General features: G+C 33.3%; 2 protein-coding genes across 3 annotated transcripts in view; both read right to left on the minus strand.

Annotated features, from left to right (window-relative positions):
* Positions 1–11,538, minus strand: part of LOC127901107 (zinc finger BED domain-containing protein RICESLEEPER 2-like) — a 58,605-nt gene extending 47,067 nt beyond the window's left edge. Inside the window, exons 1-2 of one of the 2 annotated variants that reach the window (XM_052437280.1) lie at positions 11,382–11,538; positions 9,717–10,796 (exon numbers count right to left, since the gene is read on the minus strand). In XM_052437280.1, coding sequence (XP_052293240.1) covers positions 9,717–10,796; positions 11,382–11,387 — 1,086 coding nt within the window. In that variant the 5' untranslated portion in view covers positions 11,388–11,538. The remainder of the gene's footprint in view (positions 1–9,716; positions 10,797–11,381) is intronic. The other variant, XM_052437279.1, reaches the window with a different exon arrangement.
* A 2,286-nt stretch (positions 11,539–13,824) lies between these two features.
* LOC102618915 (putative disease resistance protein RGA4) lies at positions 13,825–17,088 on the minus strand. The gene is made up of 2 exons (XM_006478636.4): positions 14,216–17,088; positions 13,825–14,073 (listed from the first exon to the last, which is right to left on the minus strand). The coding sequence occupies exon 1, from the start codon at positions 17,086–17,088 to the stop codon at positions 14,242–14,244; it is 2,847 nt and encodes a 948-aa protein (XP_006478699.2). The 3' UTR covers positions 13,825–14,073; positions 14,216–14,241.
* Positions 17,089–18,043: the final 955 nt, after the last annotated feature.

The following is an 18,043-nucleotide window of genomic DNA, read 5'->3' on the forward strand; positions in this document are numbered from 1 at the left end:
GTTTGGTCCGGCTTATTCCGGTCGGGTTTGACACTTTCCTCTCCCTCGCGTGTGAACACGCCTACCCTTTAAAAAAATTGCTAAGCATCCTTTTATTTCGTCTGTAACCGCCTTCTTCTTTCCACTTTTTTTTTTAATAAATAAATCCACGCGGAAAGCACATATGTTACAAAATCTGTCAAATCGAGAAGTAAAGATGTATTAATGAGATATTTTACAAATTATAAGATGTAAAGAACACTTATTCTATATATAATATAAATAAGAATAATGTTGTACAAATGCAAGCTAATTTTCAGCGCTACCCAAAAATCCTTCTAAGCATACCAAAGGCGTTTTTATCGCGGGTAAACAATAAACAAAAAAAGAAAGATTTAAGTAATCCCTCAGGGCAGCCAAGGCACCCGTGGCAGCGTCATCAGCAGAAGGTATTCCTAATGCTAAGTAATCACGAGCCATTCTTGCGAGGGTCGGAAAAGATGGAGCATTGCTACGCCACCAAGCTAGTAGGTCCAACTGTTTATCTCTAGGAACTTTAAACAAATCGAAATAGCGATCAAGCTCTGATTTTGGTGATGAAGGCCTCCCCATGGCGTCTAGCATTTCATATGACTTTGAATTGCTGGAGTCGATGGCTGCATATTTGTCATAAACGTCTCTAAAATCTTTTATTAATTCTCTCAAGGTATCTATCAGCATCACTGCCACAAACCTCTTTGTAGTGAAGTTGCAGACCATCCATTTTGAACCGTGGGTCAAGAATTACTGCAATGACTCTAGCCGAATAATGTTTGCTAAAACATATATCAATAGCTTCCTTCATCACTTTTTGGCAAAAAAAACAATCTTCAATGCGGTGGCTGGATCGATCCTTTAATAGCTTATGCGCGTAAGGAAGATCTACAATTATTGGAATATCACGTGTTTTCCACGGGAAGCTGTCAGTAACATCCTTCAAGAATTTCAAATGCTCGAACGTGGCAGTTACCTCATCCCATTTTTGTTTAGTTAAAATTAATTGACCTAAAAACAGAATCGAATTGCTCCAGCACTGAAAATACTTCTTTCAAGCCCACTGCAGCCTCTAAGTACCCAAGAAAAGCCAAGGAAGAAGGATCAAACCTGAGCCAGGAAATCGCTTCTTTTACGGCTCTGTCCAACTGAATTCGATCATCTAATGTTGACTTGTTATGCACATATCGAGCACACCCCTTTAAGGACTGTATCCCATCCCTGGCGTAATCTTCGGAGTACTTATAACGCATTAAAAAATCAGCGTCAAGTAGGCAGTCGGCAAAAGGGACCAATTTCTACTCACTGTGCCTCAATTAATAAATCATTATTTGGGTGCTTAAGACTTGATTCAATTCCATTGGATTTAATCGTTAAACACCAATACTTCACATTAAATGGATTATTTTGCAGTGCTTTAACAAAATTTTTTTGATTATAATCTGACCACCTGAGTTTGATTTGGTAAATCATATTTCTATAATACTGACTTTAATCAGAGTTATTGGGTTGTTTATTGAATTTTAAGTTGGTTAGTTGATTATTTGGTAAAAGCAGCTAAAGGGATTAAAATGTTCGAGAAACTTCAAAGCAGTTCCAACTCATTTTACTAAATGCGGATCAACATAAATTTTATGTTAAGTGCAACAAATGTCTCAGCCCCATAAATTAACCAAAAATTAATATATATTTTTTGTTTTCTTTTATTTTTTGGTGTTAAACTGATTAGTTTATTTTTTTTTCTTTTTAATAATATCTAAAAAATTATTATAATAGGACAATATTGTAAAAATAAGTTAAAGGAACAAAAGATAATGATAAAAATGTCAATAATTTAATAGTAAAGATGATTTAAGCTATTTTTAAAAATATAAGAATTAAACGGATACTAACTTCAAAATATAGAGACTAAACAAATTTTTACCCCTTCATTAAATTTAAAGTTACAAATATTGTGGAAAGCACCAAGAGAAATAGATGATACTAGGTAGTCACAAGCCACCCCTGCCAAGTGCCAACAACCGATAATATGGAGTGTCTTGCCACGCCACCGATGTTAAAATAAAAAAAAAAAAAAAAGTAAGGGTGCAGACAATGCCTAATGACATAAATTATTAATTAAATAATAACATGACATGATTTGTATAATTATTTTCATTAATTTTTTCTAAACCAACATATATCTTTATGTCATTTTAATTTATACAAATAATTTATAGCCCTATCATTACATGGGAATTTTTCATAATTTTATTGAAAGTTTATTTAAAACTATCAAAGTTATACCTCTATATATTGTAGAAAAATTAGGGATGGCAATGGGGAGGGGAGGGGAGGGGACCAATCTCCCCATACCCATCCCCGATATTTGCGTATGTCCCCGTCCCCTCCCCGTTCCCGTCAGAATTGCTTGAAAGAATCCTCATCCACTCCCCGAATAATAACAGGGGATCTCCGAGGGTCCCCGGTCCCCAAATAACTAATAGTCTAATACATTTTTTTATTTTCGATTTTAAATTAATCATATTAAAATAAAAAATTCAGATAAAAATAAAGTTCAAAATATATCTTACATTAATATTAATCCATTACAAAGTCACATTCAAAATATAAATTATTAAAATAATTATCTTTGTCAATGACTCAATCTTCATAATCCTACAATAAAAAAAAATTTATTTTTATATCGGCAATAAAATAAATGAAATAAATGTAGATACTTAATTAATATTTTTAATAAAACTATTTACCTCCTGCTCGTCCTGCTCCTCCTATTCTTCCTCGAGAAATGTGGCAAATTGAGAGATAGCCTCATATTTCAAACCTAAAATAATGAAAATGATATAAGTAAAGTAACTTATAAATGCAAATATTAATAACTGTATAATATAATTACAATGTAAAATAAACTCATACTGCTATTGTAAGCTCGTAACCAACTTTGACAGCACATTAAGGTCTCCAATGTGCTTGGATGAAGTTTGTTACGGTATGGGCTCACAACTCTACCACCGGTGCTAAAAGATGATTCAGAAGCAACTGTTGTAATTGGAAGTGCCAAAATATCTCTAGCAATTCGAGCTAATGTAGGATACCTATTAGCATTTAATAATATAAATATTTTGACATTTATTATTTTTAACAATATTTATAATTTTTTTATTTATTTATTAGTAATTTTAAAAATAAAAATAAAATTAAAAATTAAAATGGAGAAATGGGTAGGGGATGGGGATTCCACCTCATCCCCGTCCCCTCCCCGAATAAAAAATTGGGTAAAAAATTTTCCCCGTCCCCTCCCCGAATAAAAAATTTGGTATAAAATTATCCCCGTACCCTCCCCGAATGGGAAAAATCTCCGAGGGTACCCGTCCCCATGGAAATTTTTACCATCCCTAAGAAAATTTCAATATAAATAGAAAAATTTTTAAAAAATAAAAATAGAAGACTTGCCAAACTGATCCCACGACATTTGTCGTTACGAGCTCTCACTGTAAAAAAGGCTAATTAGTTATCAGACTATCTCCAATCGAATTACTCATTCGTCAGAAATTAAAAAAAAAGGCTAAAATAATTTTATAATTAACAACCATCTCTCATCTCCTAATTTCTAAACTTCTCTCTCCCATCTCAATCTAAGACCTTGAATTAAAAATAAAGTTTCAAATTTTTTTTAGATTTTTTTCTATTCTTAATTGGAAGGATGAAATATGTTCCCATATACTATCGTTTAATTGCTGTACCAAACCTCCTTTTAATCCCATCAAAGAGGTCCATTACCCGTTAGATAAGCTTATATCTGTTAAAAAAACTATCAAACCCCCCCCCCCCCCCCCCCCCCCCCCCCCCCCCCCAAAAGAAATTTTAAAGATAAAATTTCTGCTGACGTGGTCTGGGTTGTTAAAGGTAGTTATATGGTTTCCGGAAATTTTCCAGAAGCGCGATGCTGGTGTGTGTTAAGGTTGAGAATGAAGCTGAACCTGGATCAACTCACGTGGGGATGCCAGCTGGAGTTTACTTGTTAACCAAGGAAGATGCTTACACAAGTAAAGTGATGCAATCTACACGTGCAGAGTAAGAATTCATTACTAAAACGGCAGCGCTTAACTTACATTTGATGTAACAAACAATCAATAAATATATGTCATTGATTTTGATATTTCTTAAATCTAATGGATAAAAATAATTTTAACCTAAAACGAAGTACATGTGTAATTGTTATTTATAAAAAATTTCATTTCTAATCATATATTTACTTATTTTTTCAAATAAGTCCTCATTAATTTTTTTTAATTAATGGTTTTCTCATCCATCTCTTCTATAATTATTTTTAAAACTTTATAAAGTTTTTATTATATTTTTATAAAGATTTAAATTATTATTATTATATTCATAAAAATCACAAATTCTGAATAAATTTTGTACCTACATTTATAATTTATTTTCTCTCTTGAGACATAGACTAGATTTTTCTTCTAACAAACACATAGACACACACACACACATTCAATCTATTTTTCATCCTAAATACATACTATCAGTGATGTCACACAGATTTTTTAATCTAAATTTAGTATCTTGAATTATAAGAGATATTATATGTGATATATATCTTATAAATCTAATGAATTATTAAAAAGATGTTACAGTGAATAAATTACCAAAACCTTTAACGAAAGATTTCAACCATTTGATCTGATCAATGATTCAAACATGTGGTATGTGGAGAAATAATCAATTAAATTAAATGTCATTGTATTTATTAAATAAATTAGAAAGCTCAAATTAATCTATAAATGATATAGAAAGGGTAAACAAAATATTAGAAATTAATAATTTCAATGAAGGAAATATAAAATAAATTAATAAGTTAAGAGATCAACTAAGTAAAGAATTTAATAAAATTAAATAATTCATAAAAGGCTTCAATATTGATTATCATGATATATTAAAATAAGAGACCATTAATATAATCAATAAATACTCATTAGATATAAGATTAAATAAGTTAGAGATTCAATTAAATAAAATAGAAAAAAAAAGTTGAGTAATTTAGTACTAAATTTGCTATAAATATAAATGGAGAACTTTAAAAAAAATTAAAAGACTAACGGTTCTATTACTTGGCTGCAGCTTAGGGGTGTAAAGTAAAACTATAAAAATTATTGACCTTTTCAATAATTATTATCTTTTTCAAGGGTTTAAAAATTTTTAGCTGTAACATACAGGTAATGTAAGGTAAGCTTTGCCTACTAAAACAGCAAAGTTGTACATTGTTAAATCAATAAAACAGTTACAATTCATTACTCAATATGATCCAAAATTCTCTCAGAGTGCAGCACCTGATATATAAACCCTTTCTCGCTCACTTCTCCTCCATTCAGAATAATTCTTCTTTCTGTGGGAATCTTGAAATCTCTTCATTAAAAGTGATCTGTTTGTATTCAGTCTTGATTAATGAAAGAGTGTGAATTTTTTCCTTCAAATATGGTAGCTTGTTCTTAGCAATCCAGTTCTGTTTCTTTGTTCATTGTTCTGATTTCTTCTCAATCTTGATTGATCTAAGCTCGAAGTGTTGTCTTATCTCTTGTGATTAGCCATTACAAATTACAGCAAGATGATGAAAGAAGCGTGGAGTATCAGCAGCGTTTGACATGGGATGCTCTCCGTAAGAGTATCAACGGGCTTGTTAACAAGGTCAGTGCTTCTAACATCAAGAATATGATTCCTGAACTTCTTTAACACAATCTGATTCGACGACGAGGTCTATTCTGTCGTTCGTGCATGAAATCCCAATTGCCATTGCCAGGTTTCACAGATGTGCTAGCTCAAATGTATGAAGCTACTAAATTACTTTTCCGATTAAAGCATAAACAAATATTAAAGATGGAACGATGCAAAGTCCACAACTCACTAGTAGTCAGGCTGCCTTCACATAGATTGTTGTTGCAAAAGGTCAACACCCTCAATTTTATAAATAATACATGCTTTCCATCACACCCAAAAACAAATCACCCAAAAATTCTCCACTTTTTTATTAGGATAGCTAGCCTTCAATCATGCCCTCGCACACGGTGCAAACCTAAAGATGATAAGACTAGCACATCGGTCAAGCAACACACAGAGGAATTACTTTCATTTGCTTTTTCTTTTTCTTTTTTTTTTCCGCCCTTTTTCTTGATATGATAAAAATAAAAATCTATATATTTTTATCGAATAAACCAGATGTGTAGACAACAAATTCATTGGCTTAGGGTTTATTCAACAATAATACGAAAACAATTTCAAACAATGATAAATATATAAATTTAAAACATTTATCATACTTCAACATATCTTTAAAATATTAATAAGTTTGTGGGCCATTTAAAAGTTAAATTACTGTTAATATTTATGGGCTATATTCAAGTTTTCAAAGCCCAACTTCTTTAATTTTGTATTTAAAGATTTTGAATGTGAGAAAAGCGTAAATATCTAAGGGCCTTAAGTATAGTTTATCGGGGACCTTAAATCTTAATGAAAAATTAACTAAAATTAAATGATTTTTTTTCATCACTTGAGCCCCCCCCCCCCCCCCCCCCCCCCAAGTCACACTATGAATCCGCGCCTGCAATAATCAATAGCCACTAGATCAACATACCAATATTCAATTAAATCGACTTAAAATTCTAATTTCTTCCTTTATTAAACAAATTAATCTAATTTATTTTCTCAATTTATCTTCACAAATTTATATAATCAAACTTAATCTACAAATTATCCTAACTCATGAACTTTTAATCAATCCAATCCTTAGATTTGATTTCATAAATACCCAATCAAAATTAATTAGTAGTCTCACAACCACCACTATCACTGTAGCTTTGGCCAAACTCATTGACAACTGCAACCACAAGACTCCTCAATGACCAGTCTTGGGCAGGTGGTTGAAGGATTTTGTGATGGAGGATATAAGTGATGAAGGATTTGAACAAAAAAATTGTTGGATTTTGATTCTTTTGATTTTATTTTATTATTTATGATGTAAAGTGAAAAAATACCCTTAAATTTAAGGGTGAAATGGTTATTTAATGTTTTGGTGGATGGTTGATACAAATTACAAATAAATTCAATTTTTTGTGGTATTTTCTTAATAAGGTAAATAATTTTCTACTTTATTATTAATAGTACAAAGTCAAAAATACCCTTGAATTCGAGGATGCAATAGTCATTTTATTTAGATTCTGTTAAATATTTTAACGTGTTAACATTTTGATGAACAATTGATACAAATTACGAACATAGTAGAAAGTAAAAAAAAAAAAACTTTTACACTATTTTTGAGAATATTGTAAACTTAGGTGGATAATTAATAATTCTTCAAATATAAATTAATTAGAATCACATAATGAGACGTATATATTAAACTGTTAATTTGATTTAATGTAATAATAACAATATAATGTGATTTCATTATACTGAACAAATTTCCTTTAAAAAATTCTATTTAATGATCATCCATCATGACCTCCACTAAAACCGTAAAGTCCCAAAGGAGAAATCTACTTGAGTCTTGAGGTTTGACCCTAACTCCTGAATTAGGACACGAGTAAAGCAATTGAGTTTACACTTGAAATCTGATTGGCTCCATTAAGTCTCAGTAATCAAAATATCTTCAGCTACACTCGACTAGATTAATGATTAACACGAATCATCATTAAGCCTAGCTAGCTCAAATGTTTAAAGCTACTAATTAATTTTCGAATTAAAGCATTCATATTAGGGATGGAACAACAAATTAATCACAGAAAACTTCCCGGCTTTCTTGCCTTTTTGTGTGAAATTCCTAGAAGGGAAAAAAATTAAGAAAAAGATTACGTATATTAATGGATAATATTAATTAATATTAATGGATATTAATATTAATGGATAATATTAATTAATCATTTCAATAATTATAAAAAAGTAATAATCTACTAGCTATATAAAATCAAGTTTATATATATCTTATTTTTACAAGTAATTAGTTCGAAAATTTGGAGAGGCTCTGGTAACATGTTTCATGTATTAATTAGTAAATAATCGATTTTTTTTTTATTGGAGCCCTAGTTTATTAGTATTTTAGAATAATAATAGGCTAAGGGGAAATGACTAGTTTATTAGTACAAAACTGGCTATTCCCATTTCCCAACGCCAGAAGCAGAAGAATGAAATAAAATAATCAGGAAATGACTCTGCGTGGGCCACGTTTGGAACAGCGAGATAAAGAATGAAGTCATTCAACCGAGAGAAGAGCACGAGGTATTTTTCATTGTTAAATAATTAAATTTTCTTTTTAAATGGAGAGATAAAGAATTTACTGATTTCTTAAAAAAAAAATAATTAATGAACTGGTTAGACAATATTATAATTATAACTCTCTATTAAATATAGAATATGTATAAATGTATGTAACTTAAAAAAAATTATTAATTCAAGTATTATTATGGAAATACTAAAAAATGAAGCCATGAGACATAAGATGGCTGTCTAATTTGCCATGCTTAAAGTCACTCCTACTTCCTAATTGGATTAAATTCTATTAATTATAAATAAAACTAACCAAAAAAAAAATATTAAATATGTCAGTTGTGCAAACTAACACTATTAAAAAGAAGATAATTGACGAATTTAATGACTTTAGAAATTGAAATGTTCGACAGGAAAAGACAAAGTCAGCTTATTGTTAGCCATTTAAATTACAAGTTTCATGTATGTAGGAAACGTATCTGTCTTTAAAATGATTTTCTTTTATTTTTTTTTGTTAATCATTCATAGTTTAAATAATTCAAAATTATTTATATGGTTTATTTGAATTATCCAAATTTATAAGGGATAAAATCTGTCGAATTGAGCCAAAAAAATTGAAAAGCAAAGATGCAATAATGAGATATTTTACAAACTATATTATGTAAAGAACATTTACCGCATGTATGAAATAAACAGGAATAATGTTGTACAAATGCAAACGCAGACACAAATAACCGCTAATTTTCAGCGCTACTCAAAATTCCTTTTAAGCATACCAAAGGCGTTATTATCTCGGGTATTTCACGAAATCCATAAATACAGTCTACGTCATCGATCAGGTCAAACAAGGCACGCTTGGCAGCGTCATCAGCAGAAGTTATTCCTAATGCTAAGTAATCACGAGCCATTCTTGCGAGTGTCGGAAAAGACGGAGCATTGCTACGCCACCATGCTAGTATGTCAAACTGTTTATCTCTAGGAACTTTAAGCAAATCGAAATAGCGATCGAGCTCTGATTTTGGTGATGAAGGCCTTCCCAGGGCGTCTAGCATTTCATATGACTTTGAATTGCTGGAGTCTGGTGGTGCATATTCATTATAAACGTCTCTAAAATCTTTGTTCACTTTCTCAAGGTATCTGTCAGCGTCACTGCCATAAATCTCTTTGTAACGAAGTTGCAGACCATCCATTTTGAACCGTGGGTCAAGAATTACTGCAATGACTCTAACCAAATAATGTTTGCTAAAAAATAGATCAGTCGCTTCCTTCATCACTTCTTGGCAAAAAAGACAATCTTCAATGGTGTGGTTGCACCGATCCGTTAATATCTTATGCACGTACGGAAGATCTACAATTATTGGAATATCTACTGTCTCCCACCAGAAGCTGTCAGCAACATCCTTCAAGAATTTCAAATGCTCGAGCGTGGCAGTTACCTCATCCCATTTTTGTTTACTTAAATTAATTGACCTAAAATCGGAATCGAATTGCTCCAGCGCTGAAAATACTTCTTTCAAGCCCCCCATCGTCTCGAAGCAATCTAAAAGACCACAGAAAGAAGCGTCAGGCCATTTGAGCCAGGAAATCGCTCGTTTTAGGGCACCGTCCAACAGAAAGAATCTACGGTCCTTGTTATACACATAATCAGCCCAGATCGATAAGGACTCTATCCCATCCTGCAAGTAATCTACGGTCCACAATTTACCATAAATATAATCCAGAAAATAAACAGCGTCAAGTAGGCAGCCGGCAAAAGGGAGTGAACGTCGTTGACTAAACCCCCTTAACATCTCTGCAATTTCGTCATGCCGTTCGTCTTCTGGATCATTTCGCTCAACATGAAGTAGAAAGCATATATTCGTGTCGATCTTCCAATCCAAGCATGATTGTTTCACAGCTTCCACCAAATTCTCGAAATCATCAAGAGGATCTTCCCAAAAACTAATAATCTTGCTCTGCCGTTCCCAACAATCATTAATATAGTGTACTACCAAGACACTTCCATTAGCAATTTGTAGGGTGAAACGACAAGAGAGTTTTTTAAGAAATTGGCAAAGATTTTCCTTCTCTTCTTGGTAGAGTTGGAGTATTTCATCCTGTCTTGACTTTAACAGTTGGAGTATTTCATCTCTTCTCGAAATGAACACCCATGGGTCACTAGTATCTCCTTCTGGGTCGAACCAGTGCTTGATCAGACCACGAATAGATTTTTCTTTTTCTTTAATAAGACTGGCTAACTCTTTTGTTTTGATTGATGGGGACAGTGATTGATGTTGATCATCCCTATCACGACCACCAGGCCCTTTTCTCTTAGGGTTATCTCGGCATCTGTGCAAATGATTCCAGAGACGTGTGGTTCCGTCCTTGCTGTCAGCGGGAAACTCCTTCTTACAATGTTTGCATGCAGCCTTGACTTTTCCACCTCTGTTGACTTCTGTCATCTCATCCCAAACCTTTGAAGTCCTATTTCTTTTCTTATTAGCTGATGATGATGAGCTTCCTACATTTGGGTCTCCCTACATTATTAACGATTCTCAAATAAGATAAGGATTGATCGCATGCTCAGCCTCTTCAACTTAGCTTTAACTAATCAATTAAGCTTACCAAATTTAATTATCTAATACAGAGGTAAAACAAAAGATCAAATCCGCACGTAAGATTTTAATTAAACTCTTAATTTGTGATCTGTCAAACAAACATACAACTAATTGGATAATTTTGAAACACTTATATGCAAAGGCGTGCTTTCTAAATGAAATTGAATACATGAAACATTATTATTGTATTTCAGAGCAAAGTTTTGTGAAAAATCTAAATCTAAGTGTTTATAATCCACTGCTCAAACTCAAATTTATAATTTGTTCGAAGAATGGAAAACAGAGCAAAAATCTGATTTAGATTTGAGAAGAAAACTTATTCTCAATTTTTCTCACCATGCTAAGCTATTAATTTTTGCACACCAACAAACAAATAAATAAAGGAATAAGAGAAAATAAAATATAAGCTGAAATTAGATTCAATTCAGCGTTCTCTGTTTCCATACTTTTATTTTTAGAATTTAATTTAAAAAACAAAATCTATAGAGAGTAAGACAGACACACCTCCATGGCCAGTAGCAGTTACCAATTTAAGACTTGAATTCGCAGCCTGCAAAACAAACAGATAAATATACCAGTTACCATATCAAATTCACTCTTTTTTTTTTTTTTCAATTAAGTAAACCAAAGTGCGTGTTTATATCTCAATAATAGTGATATTAATAATAAAACAATTAAAACAATCAGTACTTTAGATAATTTTTTTATTAATGTAAAATAAAGAATAAACAACTATCAATTTTTTATATAAAGACATAAAATATTAATTGAATAAATATCACATGATTTATGCAATTATTTTTATTCATTGGATTTTATTTATATAATTTTTTTCATATTTTTCATTCCATAAAAAAGTTTTCATGTTTTACTTGTTAAATCTTTTCTTTAATTTAAAAATTAATATAAAGTAAGAATTCGGTATCAAGTTCGGTTTCAGCTCAGCTCAATGTAAATTAATAAATAAATATTTTTAAAAAAAAGATTGTCATCTGTCCACAGCGCTTTTTTTTTTAAATAAACAAAAATAAAAATATTTTTTGATCAAGTTAGAGTCGTTTGGGCCAAATTTTAATGGAGTTTTGAGACAGAACGGAATAAACAACAACGAAAACAACTTATGGTCGAGTTAAAGTATGTTTACGCCAAATTTTTAGTAGAATTTTGAGATAGAAAGAAAAAATTTGAGGAGTAATAGTTTTGAGCTCAAGTTGACGATGTACTACAACTATTAAATTCGGCCTAATTAATTAAATGGATCTTACAAATTTCTAAATGGAATTTCGGTTTATTCGAATAGAATAGATAGCTTAGTTGAATATTAATAAATCAGACTTTGTTGTACTTATACATCATTTAGATACAATAAGTTTTGTATAAAAAATTATTGAAGTTATAAGAAATTTTTAAGTATTTTGATATTTTTATCTTATGAAGTAAAATAGTCATATTAAATTTATATTCGGACAATCTTAGTGTGGTCAAATATAATAAAAAGTTAATTACAAAAAAAATGAAAGAAGGTGGATTTAACTAGTTAATTCTTTAAATTTCTTCTTTATTTGATTTTTAAAAAAATACTGCAAAGTTTGATGTAATAATTTTCTGAAAATGAGATGAACTTATAAAACTTGTTGCGGGATCACCCGAAGGCCCTCTCGATGTAAAAGGAAAAATGAGTGAAATTTAAGTGTCTGTTTAAAACATAAAATTAAATGCCTAAACAATTAGTCATTATTTTGTTTTTTTGTAGTTATGACGGTTGTTATGACAGTTGTTAATAAAAACCGTCATAACTTATGAATCATTATTTTATTTTTTTGTAGTAGTGTGTAAAAGTTTTACTAATAAATACTACTTGAAAAATTGTACCTTACAAAGCCTAAATATATTTTATCCACTTTTCTATGTCTACTGGCACGGAGGATATAGAGGACTAGAGGGTGCCATAGCGCCTATAGAGTTTGAAAAAAATTTAAGATTACTAAATAGAATATAAAAAATTAGTGTAAAAAGTCTATATTGGCCTTGCACAATTAATGTATGAACTTAAAATATTGGATAATAAAGTGATTTAAGAGTTCCCACTAAGGCGCACTAATGTATGATAGCCTATTTCCTTTGAGTCTTAGAAATTTTATATAGGTAGTGAGGTGAGAACTCTTGCTTTCTAACTATTTTCCTTCATAAATTATAAATACAATTTTTTTTTTCCGTATGGTATTGACATTAAATAATAATCTTTTTTTTTATGATTTGATTTGGTAGTTATTTATTATTTTTAAGAATTTAAAAATTGAAAGTTCAAGTTAGATCTCCTTAGACTTTTCCTTTGAGCCCCGCCATTTTACGTATTTATTTCAACAAATCATAATAATATTCATACATGTGCATGAAAAGTAGTAAATTTTTAAGGAGCAGTACTTAAGTCCGAGCAGAAATGACATTGATTCGAACATGGTGATCAAATCCGAAAATATAAACGTTAAAAGCTTAAAATATTCTTTCCTCTAGGCAAAGTCCACCGGATCATAATTTTTCGTTTAATAGGTCACGTCCATCTCAAGAAATCAAACCGAAACTAGAATCTGAAACTTTTTGTCCCAAATAGACAAAATTGATAAATAACATTATCTACCGTTAATTAATAAGTTAATTAAAAATTGATAAATAACATCATCTCAGACAGAGCACTTGACTCTGAAACTTTTTGTCCCAAATAGTCAAAATCGATAAATAGCATTATCTAACGATAATTAATGTTAATTAATTAACATTATCTGCCGTTAATTAATAAGTCAAAATTGAGATGTAATATACGCTTATTTGGTAATTTTAGATTGAAAATTATCGTGAATATTATACAAATTAATCAATCCTAGTACTGTACTTTTTTTTTTCAATTCTTGGATTGATTAAATCTGAAGCATTATCTCAGACAGAGCACTTGACTACAAATGTGGGAAAATATATTACAAGTCTAGTTTCACACTTAAACTACAAATGTTGGGAAATATTACAAGTCTAATTTCACACTTAAAACTGTGTACAAGCATAAGTAAAGAGCAAATATCAGAGCCTTCGATTTTTTGCTGAATTTTTCTTCATTCGGTTTGTCAAACTCTCTGCCCGACTTTGAGGTTGATCTGACATTATCATCACAAAGAACCAGAAGATGATATGTGCGTACAGTCAACTGCAACAAATGGGGAAAAATAATACATGACGAAATTGTTCGGACCATTAAAAAAAAAAAAAAAGAGCAAATTGACAAAATTACGTAAAGATTTAAACAAAAACTTAAAAGGAGTGCATGTGTAGTTCTGAAACAGGCATACCTCTTGGTTATGAAAATAAACATAGTTCAAGAAAATTCACGGGGATCAAAGACGAGTTTGTGATTCAGTCGGACAAAAGGTATATCGGCTACCAAGTGCCAATATTCTCCTTCGTCCTTTTTGCACCTTTCCTCTAAATAAGGACATAAATAGATATCTAGAAACACAACTGAAGGAGGCAGGCCATTCTCTGGAAAAGATTTTAGACTGTAACATCTGCAGAGGTCAAGTCTTTCCAATGAAATGAGGTTGCGAACAAAGGACAGGGATTCCAGCCGAGGAAATTCTCTTATATCCAGTTCGACTAGAGAAGTAGGAAGCTGTTGGAAGGCCACATCGTCTTCCCTTCCTCCTGCGATGAAGAGTTCTCGAACTGAGGTGAGGTTGTGGAACCCCAAATCGAAGAATAGTTTACAGATGTTTGGGCTTTCAATCTGTAGTGTCGTGACTTTTGGGGGGAAACCAACTTCCTCAGGAATGGATGCTATTCGTGGACAATCTCGTATTTCCAAACGTTGAAGAGAAGAGAGATTGTACATGCCGTTGGGCAGGGCCGTTAGATATCGACAACCGAAAAGCATGAGCTCGCTCAGATTTGTGGGCAACCCTCCTTCAGCAAACGAAACCAAATGAGAACCAACCATCGAAATCCTTGTAATATGGCCAAGTTTGTGCAGACCATCCGGTAGTGATTCTTGATTAGGGATCGTAATTTCCTGGGGCAGAAATTCCGCTCTTGACTCCTCCAGCCCTGAATTTGAAGAATCAGAAACAACTGCTTCAACCGGATGACTTATCCAAGCCACCTCACTAAATCCATCAATTTCTAGTTCACAGAGTGGGGGGAGCGCCGTATATGACACCAACAATTGCTCACAACTCCGAATGACAATCCTTTCAAGTGAAGAAAAACGCTGGGGCAATCTACCTTTAAGGTTGGAACAACTTACAATAGAAAGCTCTCGCAAGCGCGGAAACCCTTTAGCAGCTTCTTGGTCACCACCAGCAGTACCTGCATGAGAAATCCATTCCTCCCATTCTTGCATATCCTTGAAACGAAGAGTCTCTAGTGATGGAAAAGGCTCTGAGCAATCATTTCCACAAAACTCCAGACCAACACTCTTCACTTTGGCCATGCCTTTGATAAAGAGATTCTTAAGCGAGGGCAAGTGCCCAACTGATGGCAAGGAGGTACACCGGTTACAATTTTTAAACCTTAGTACCACCAAATTATCAAATGAGGACTGTCGTAACCAAGTTGGAAATTTTGTACCACCATAACCCTGTACTTTCAGCTCTTTCAGTCCATAATGAGGTTTTAGCATCTCAAGAACCCGAGTTTGGGTTTGGATTTCTACTACCTCACTTGAATCGCTACTAGTAGTACTGTCACCCCATTTCAGCGATAGCGCTTCAAGTTTCTCCTTGCCATTTAATTGAACTTCCCTGGCATCTTCAGCATCATTCACATTCTCCAAGCCTGAAATAGTCCGTTTCTCTTGAAGAAGCGCCAAAGATCTCAACTCTCTTAAACCAGAGCAATTGCCCTTACCCACAGCGAATTTGGCCAGTGTTCGGAGACTCGTCAATTGACCAATTCTCAAAGGCATCTCTTCCAATAGATTTGAATGAGAATTTTTGAGATGCCGCAAGTTGACAAGGTTCCCTATGTCCGGAAACAACTTCTTTAGACGGTAACAATGCTCTACAATGAGTGTCTGTAAATTATAAAGAGAACTGACCGATTGAGGCAAAACTTCAATTGCAGAGCGGGAAAAGTCAAGATACCGTAAAAGCTTCAACTCCCCAATGTTATCCGGAAGCTCAAAGATCCAATAACGACACAAGGATACGGCTCTCAACCGCCGTAGTCTTGGTATGACATGAAAAACAAGGTTATTAGTCACGTACCGCTCCTTCCTTGTGCTAAGTGGCAATGCTAAGAAAGTTCGCAGATGTTCAACTTCATGGAGCCCCTCGAACCTTTTAATTCCGTCGAATCTGCTACTGAGATAAGATAAATGACGAAGATTTCTGGAAAATCTCCGTTGATTTTTTCTGTCCCACGTACTCTCCATGCTAGAGCATATTTCTCCAGAAGCCCAACATGCAAGATCATGAATAAGGTCGTGCATAAGAAACCGTGACGCATCTATCTTTGACCGTTGGAAAAATGACCTTGAATGGAGCACTTGAAAAGACTTGCGGCCTAATTCTTCCATTTCCATCTCATCAGTCTTATGTTGTAACAAACCCTCTGCCATCCATAGTAAAACTATTTGCCTCTCATCAAATTCATAGCCCTTGGGTAGCAACGAACAATGTGCAAAGCATCGTTTTACATGTGAAGGAAGATAGTAATAGCTAACCCTTAGAGCACGCATAATACCGCTCTTATCTTCGCCCAACTCCCATATTTTGCTAGTTAGCACATCTTCCCAATCTTTGGGGTCATATTTGCCTCGTAAAAGACCCCCCAGAGTCTTTGCTGCTAGAGGCGAACCGTTGCACTTGTCCACTATCTTCTCACCGATTTCGCTCAAGTATTGATGAGCGACAAAATCTGTTCTTCCCAAGGAGTGTTGAACAAATATACTCAAGCAATCATCACGCAACAAGTTTTCTAATGAGTACGCCGCACCAGGAGTGGTCACCATTGACGAAACATCTTCATTCCGAGTTGTAACGATAATTTTACTGCCTGGTAAGCCAGCTTTAAATGGTTTGCATAAGTTTGTCCAGTCATCATAATTGTCGGTCCACATATCATCCAAAACAAGTAAAAATTTCTTGTCTTTCAGTTGATTCTCCAGTTGCAGTTGAAGCAAGTTTAAATCATTGACATCAACACTTCCAACAGCTGCTTGTAGCATCACTTTTGTTATCCCAACAGGATCAAAATCTTAGGAAACATAAGCCCAGGCTCTGAAAGAAAAATATTTTTTCACTCTGACATCATTGAAAACAAGTTGAGCAAGAGTGGTCTTCCCCAGACCTCCCATACCTGTTATAGGAATAACGGAGAATCCCCGGCCACTATTTAAATCATCCCTCCGCAACAGTCCAACGAGTGCCTCCTTATCTTTTTCTCTGCCGTAAACTTCGTCTTCATCGACCAAAGAGGTTGTTGACAGCGGCCTTTCCTGGACTCTGCCGTACCTGAACCCTCCCGAAATTTCTTTCAAATCCAGTTGATCTTTCTCTGCTGCAATTTCTTCAAATCTGGCCGAAATCTCCTCTATTTGCTTCGCAATCATGGAATCGAACTTGACAGATCGCGGACTGAATTTTGTGCAGCAGGCAGGAATGAGCATCCGGAACTTACTTGTAGTACCGGTGGGTTGACGATCAGCTTGTTCAAGCAGCAACAACTTCCTCCGGAAGGCTTCAGTTGCAAACTCATCCAACATGTCTTCTGCATCGTAAGCCAAGTTTTGGAGTTTGTCTAACCACATCTTCACCAAGGGCTTTGTTATCTGCTTCTCCTCGGCATCATCCAGGACCACCTTGATCGTCACCAATAGCTCCTTCCATTTCTTAAGACCGGCTTCGATTTGTTCTTGGCGTGCAAATAGCTGAATCACCTCCGAAGCCAGCTTTTCAACCAACATCTCAACAGTGACTGTTAGAATGGCCTCCCCAATGATAGACATTTTTTCTTTTCTTTTTTTTTTTTAAAGGAAAAAAAGGAGTTGATCAGTAGAATGAAGTAACAAAATTATGCAGAACAAAGAAAAGGAACAGGTTTTTTTTATCTTTTATTTAATCAGAAAGATAAATTGATTATGAAAATAAGTTGAGAAATTGTATCGATCAGAAAAGATACGG

This window comes from Citrus sinensis, chromosome 3 (genome assembly GCF_022201045.2).
Source record: "Citrus sinensis cultivar Valencia sweet orange chromosome 3, DVS_A1.0, whole genome shotgun sequence".
NCBI classification, from domain to species: domain Eukaryota; kingdom Viridiplantae; phylum Streptophyta; class Magnoliopsida; order Sapindales; family Rutaceae; genus Citrus; species Citrus sinensis.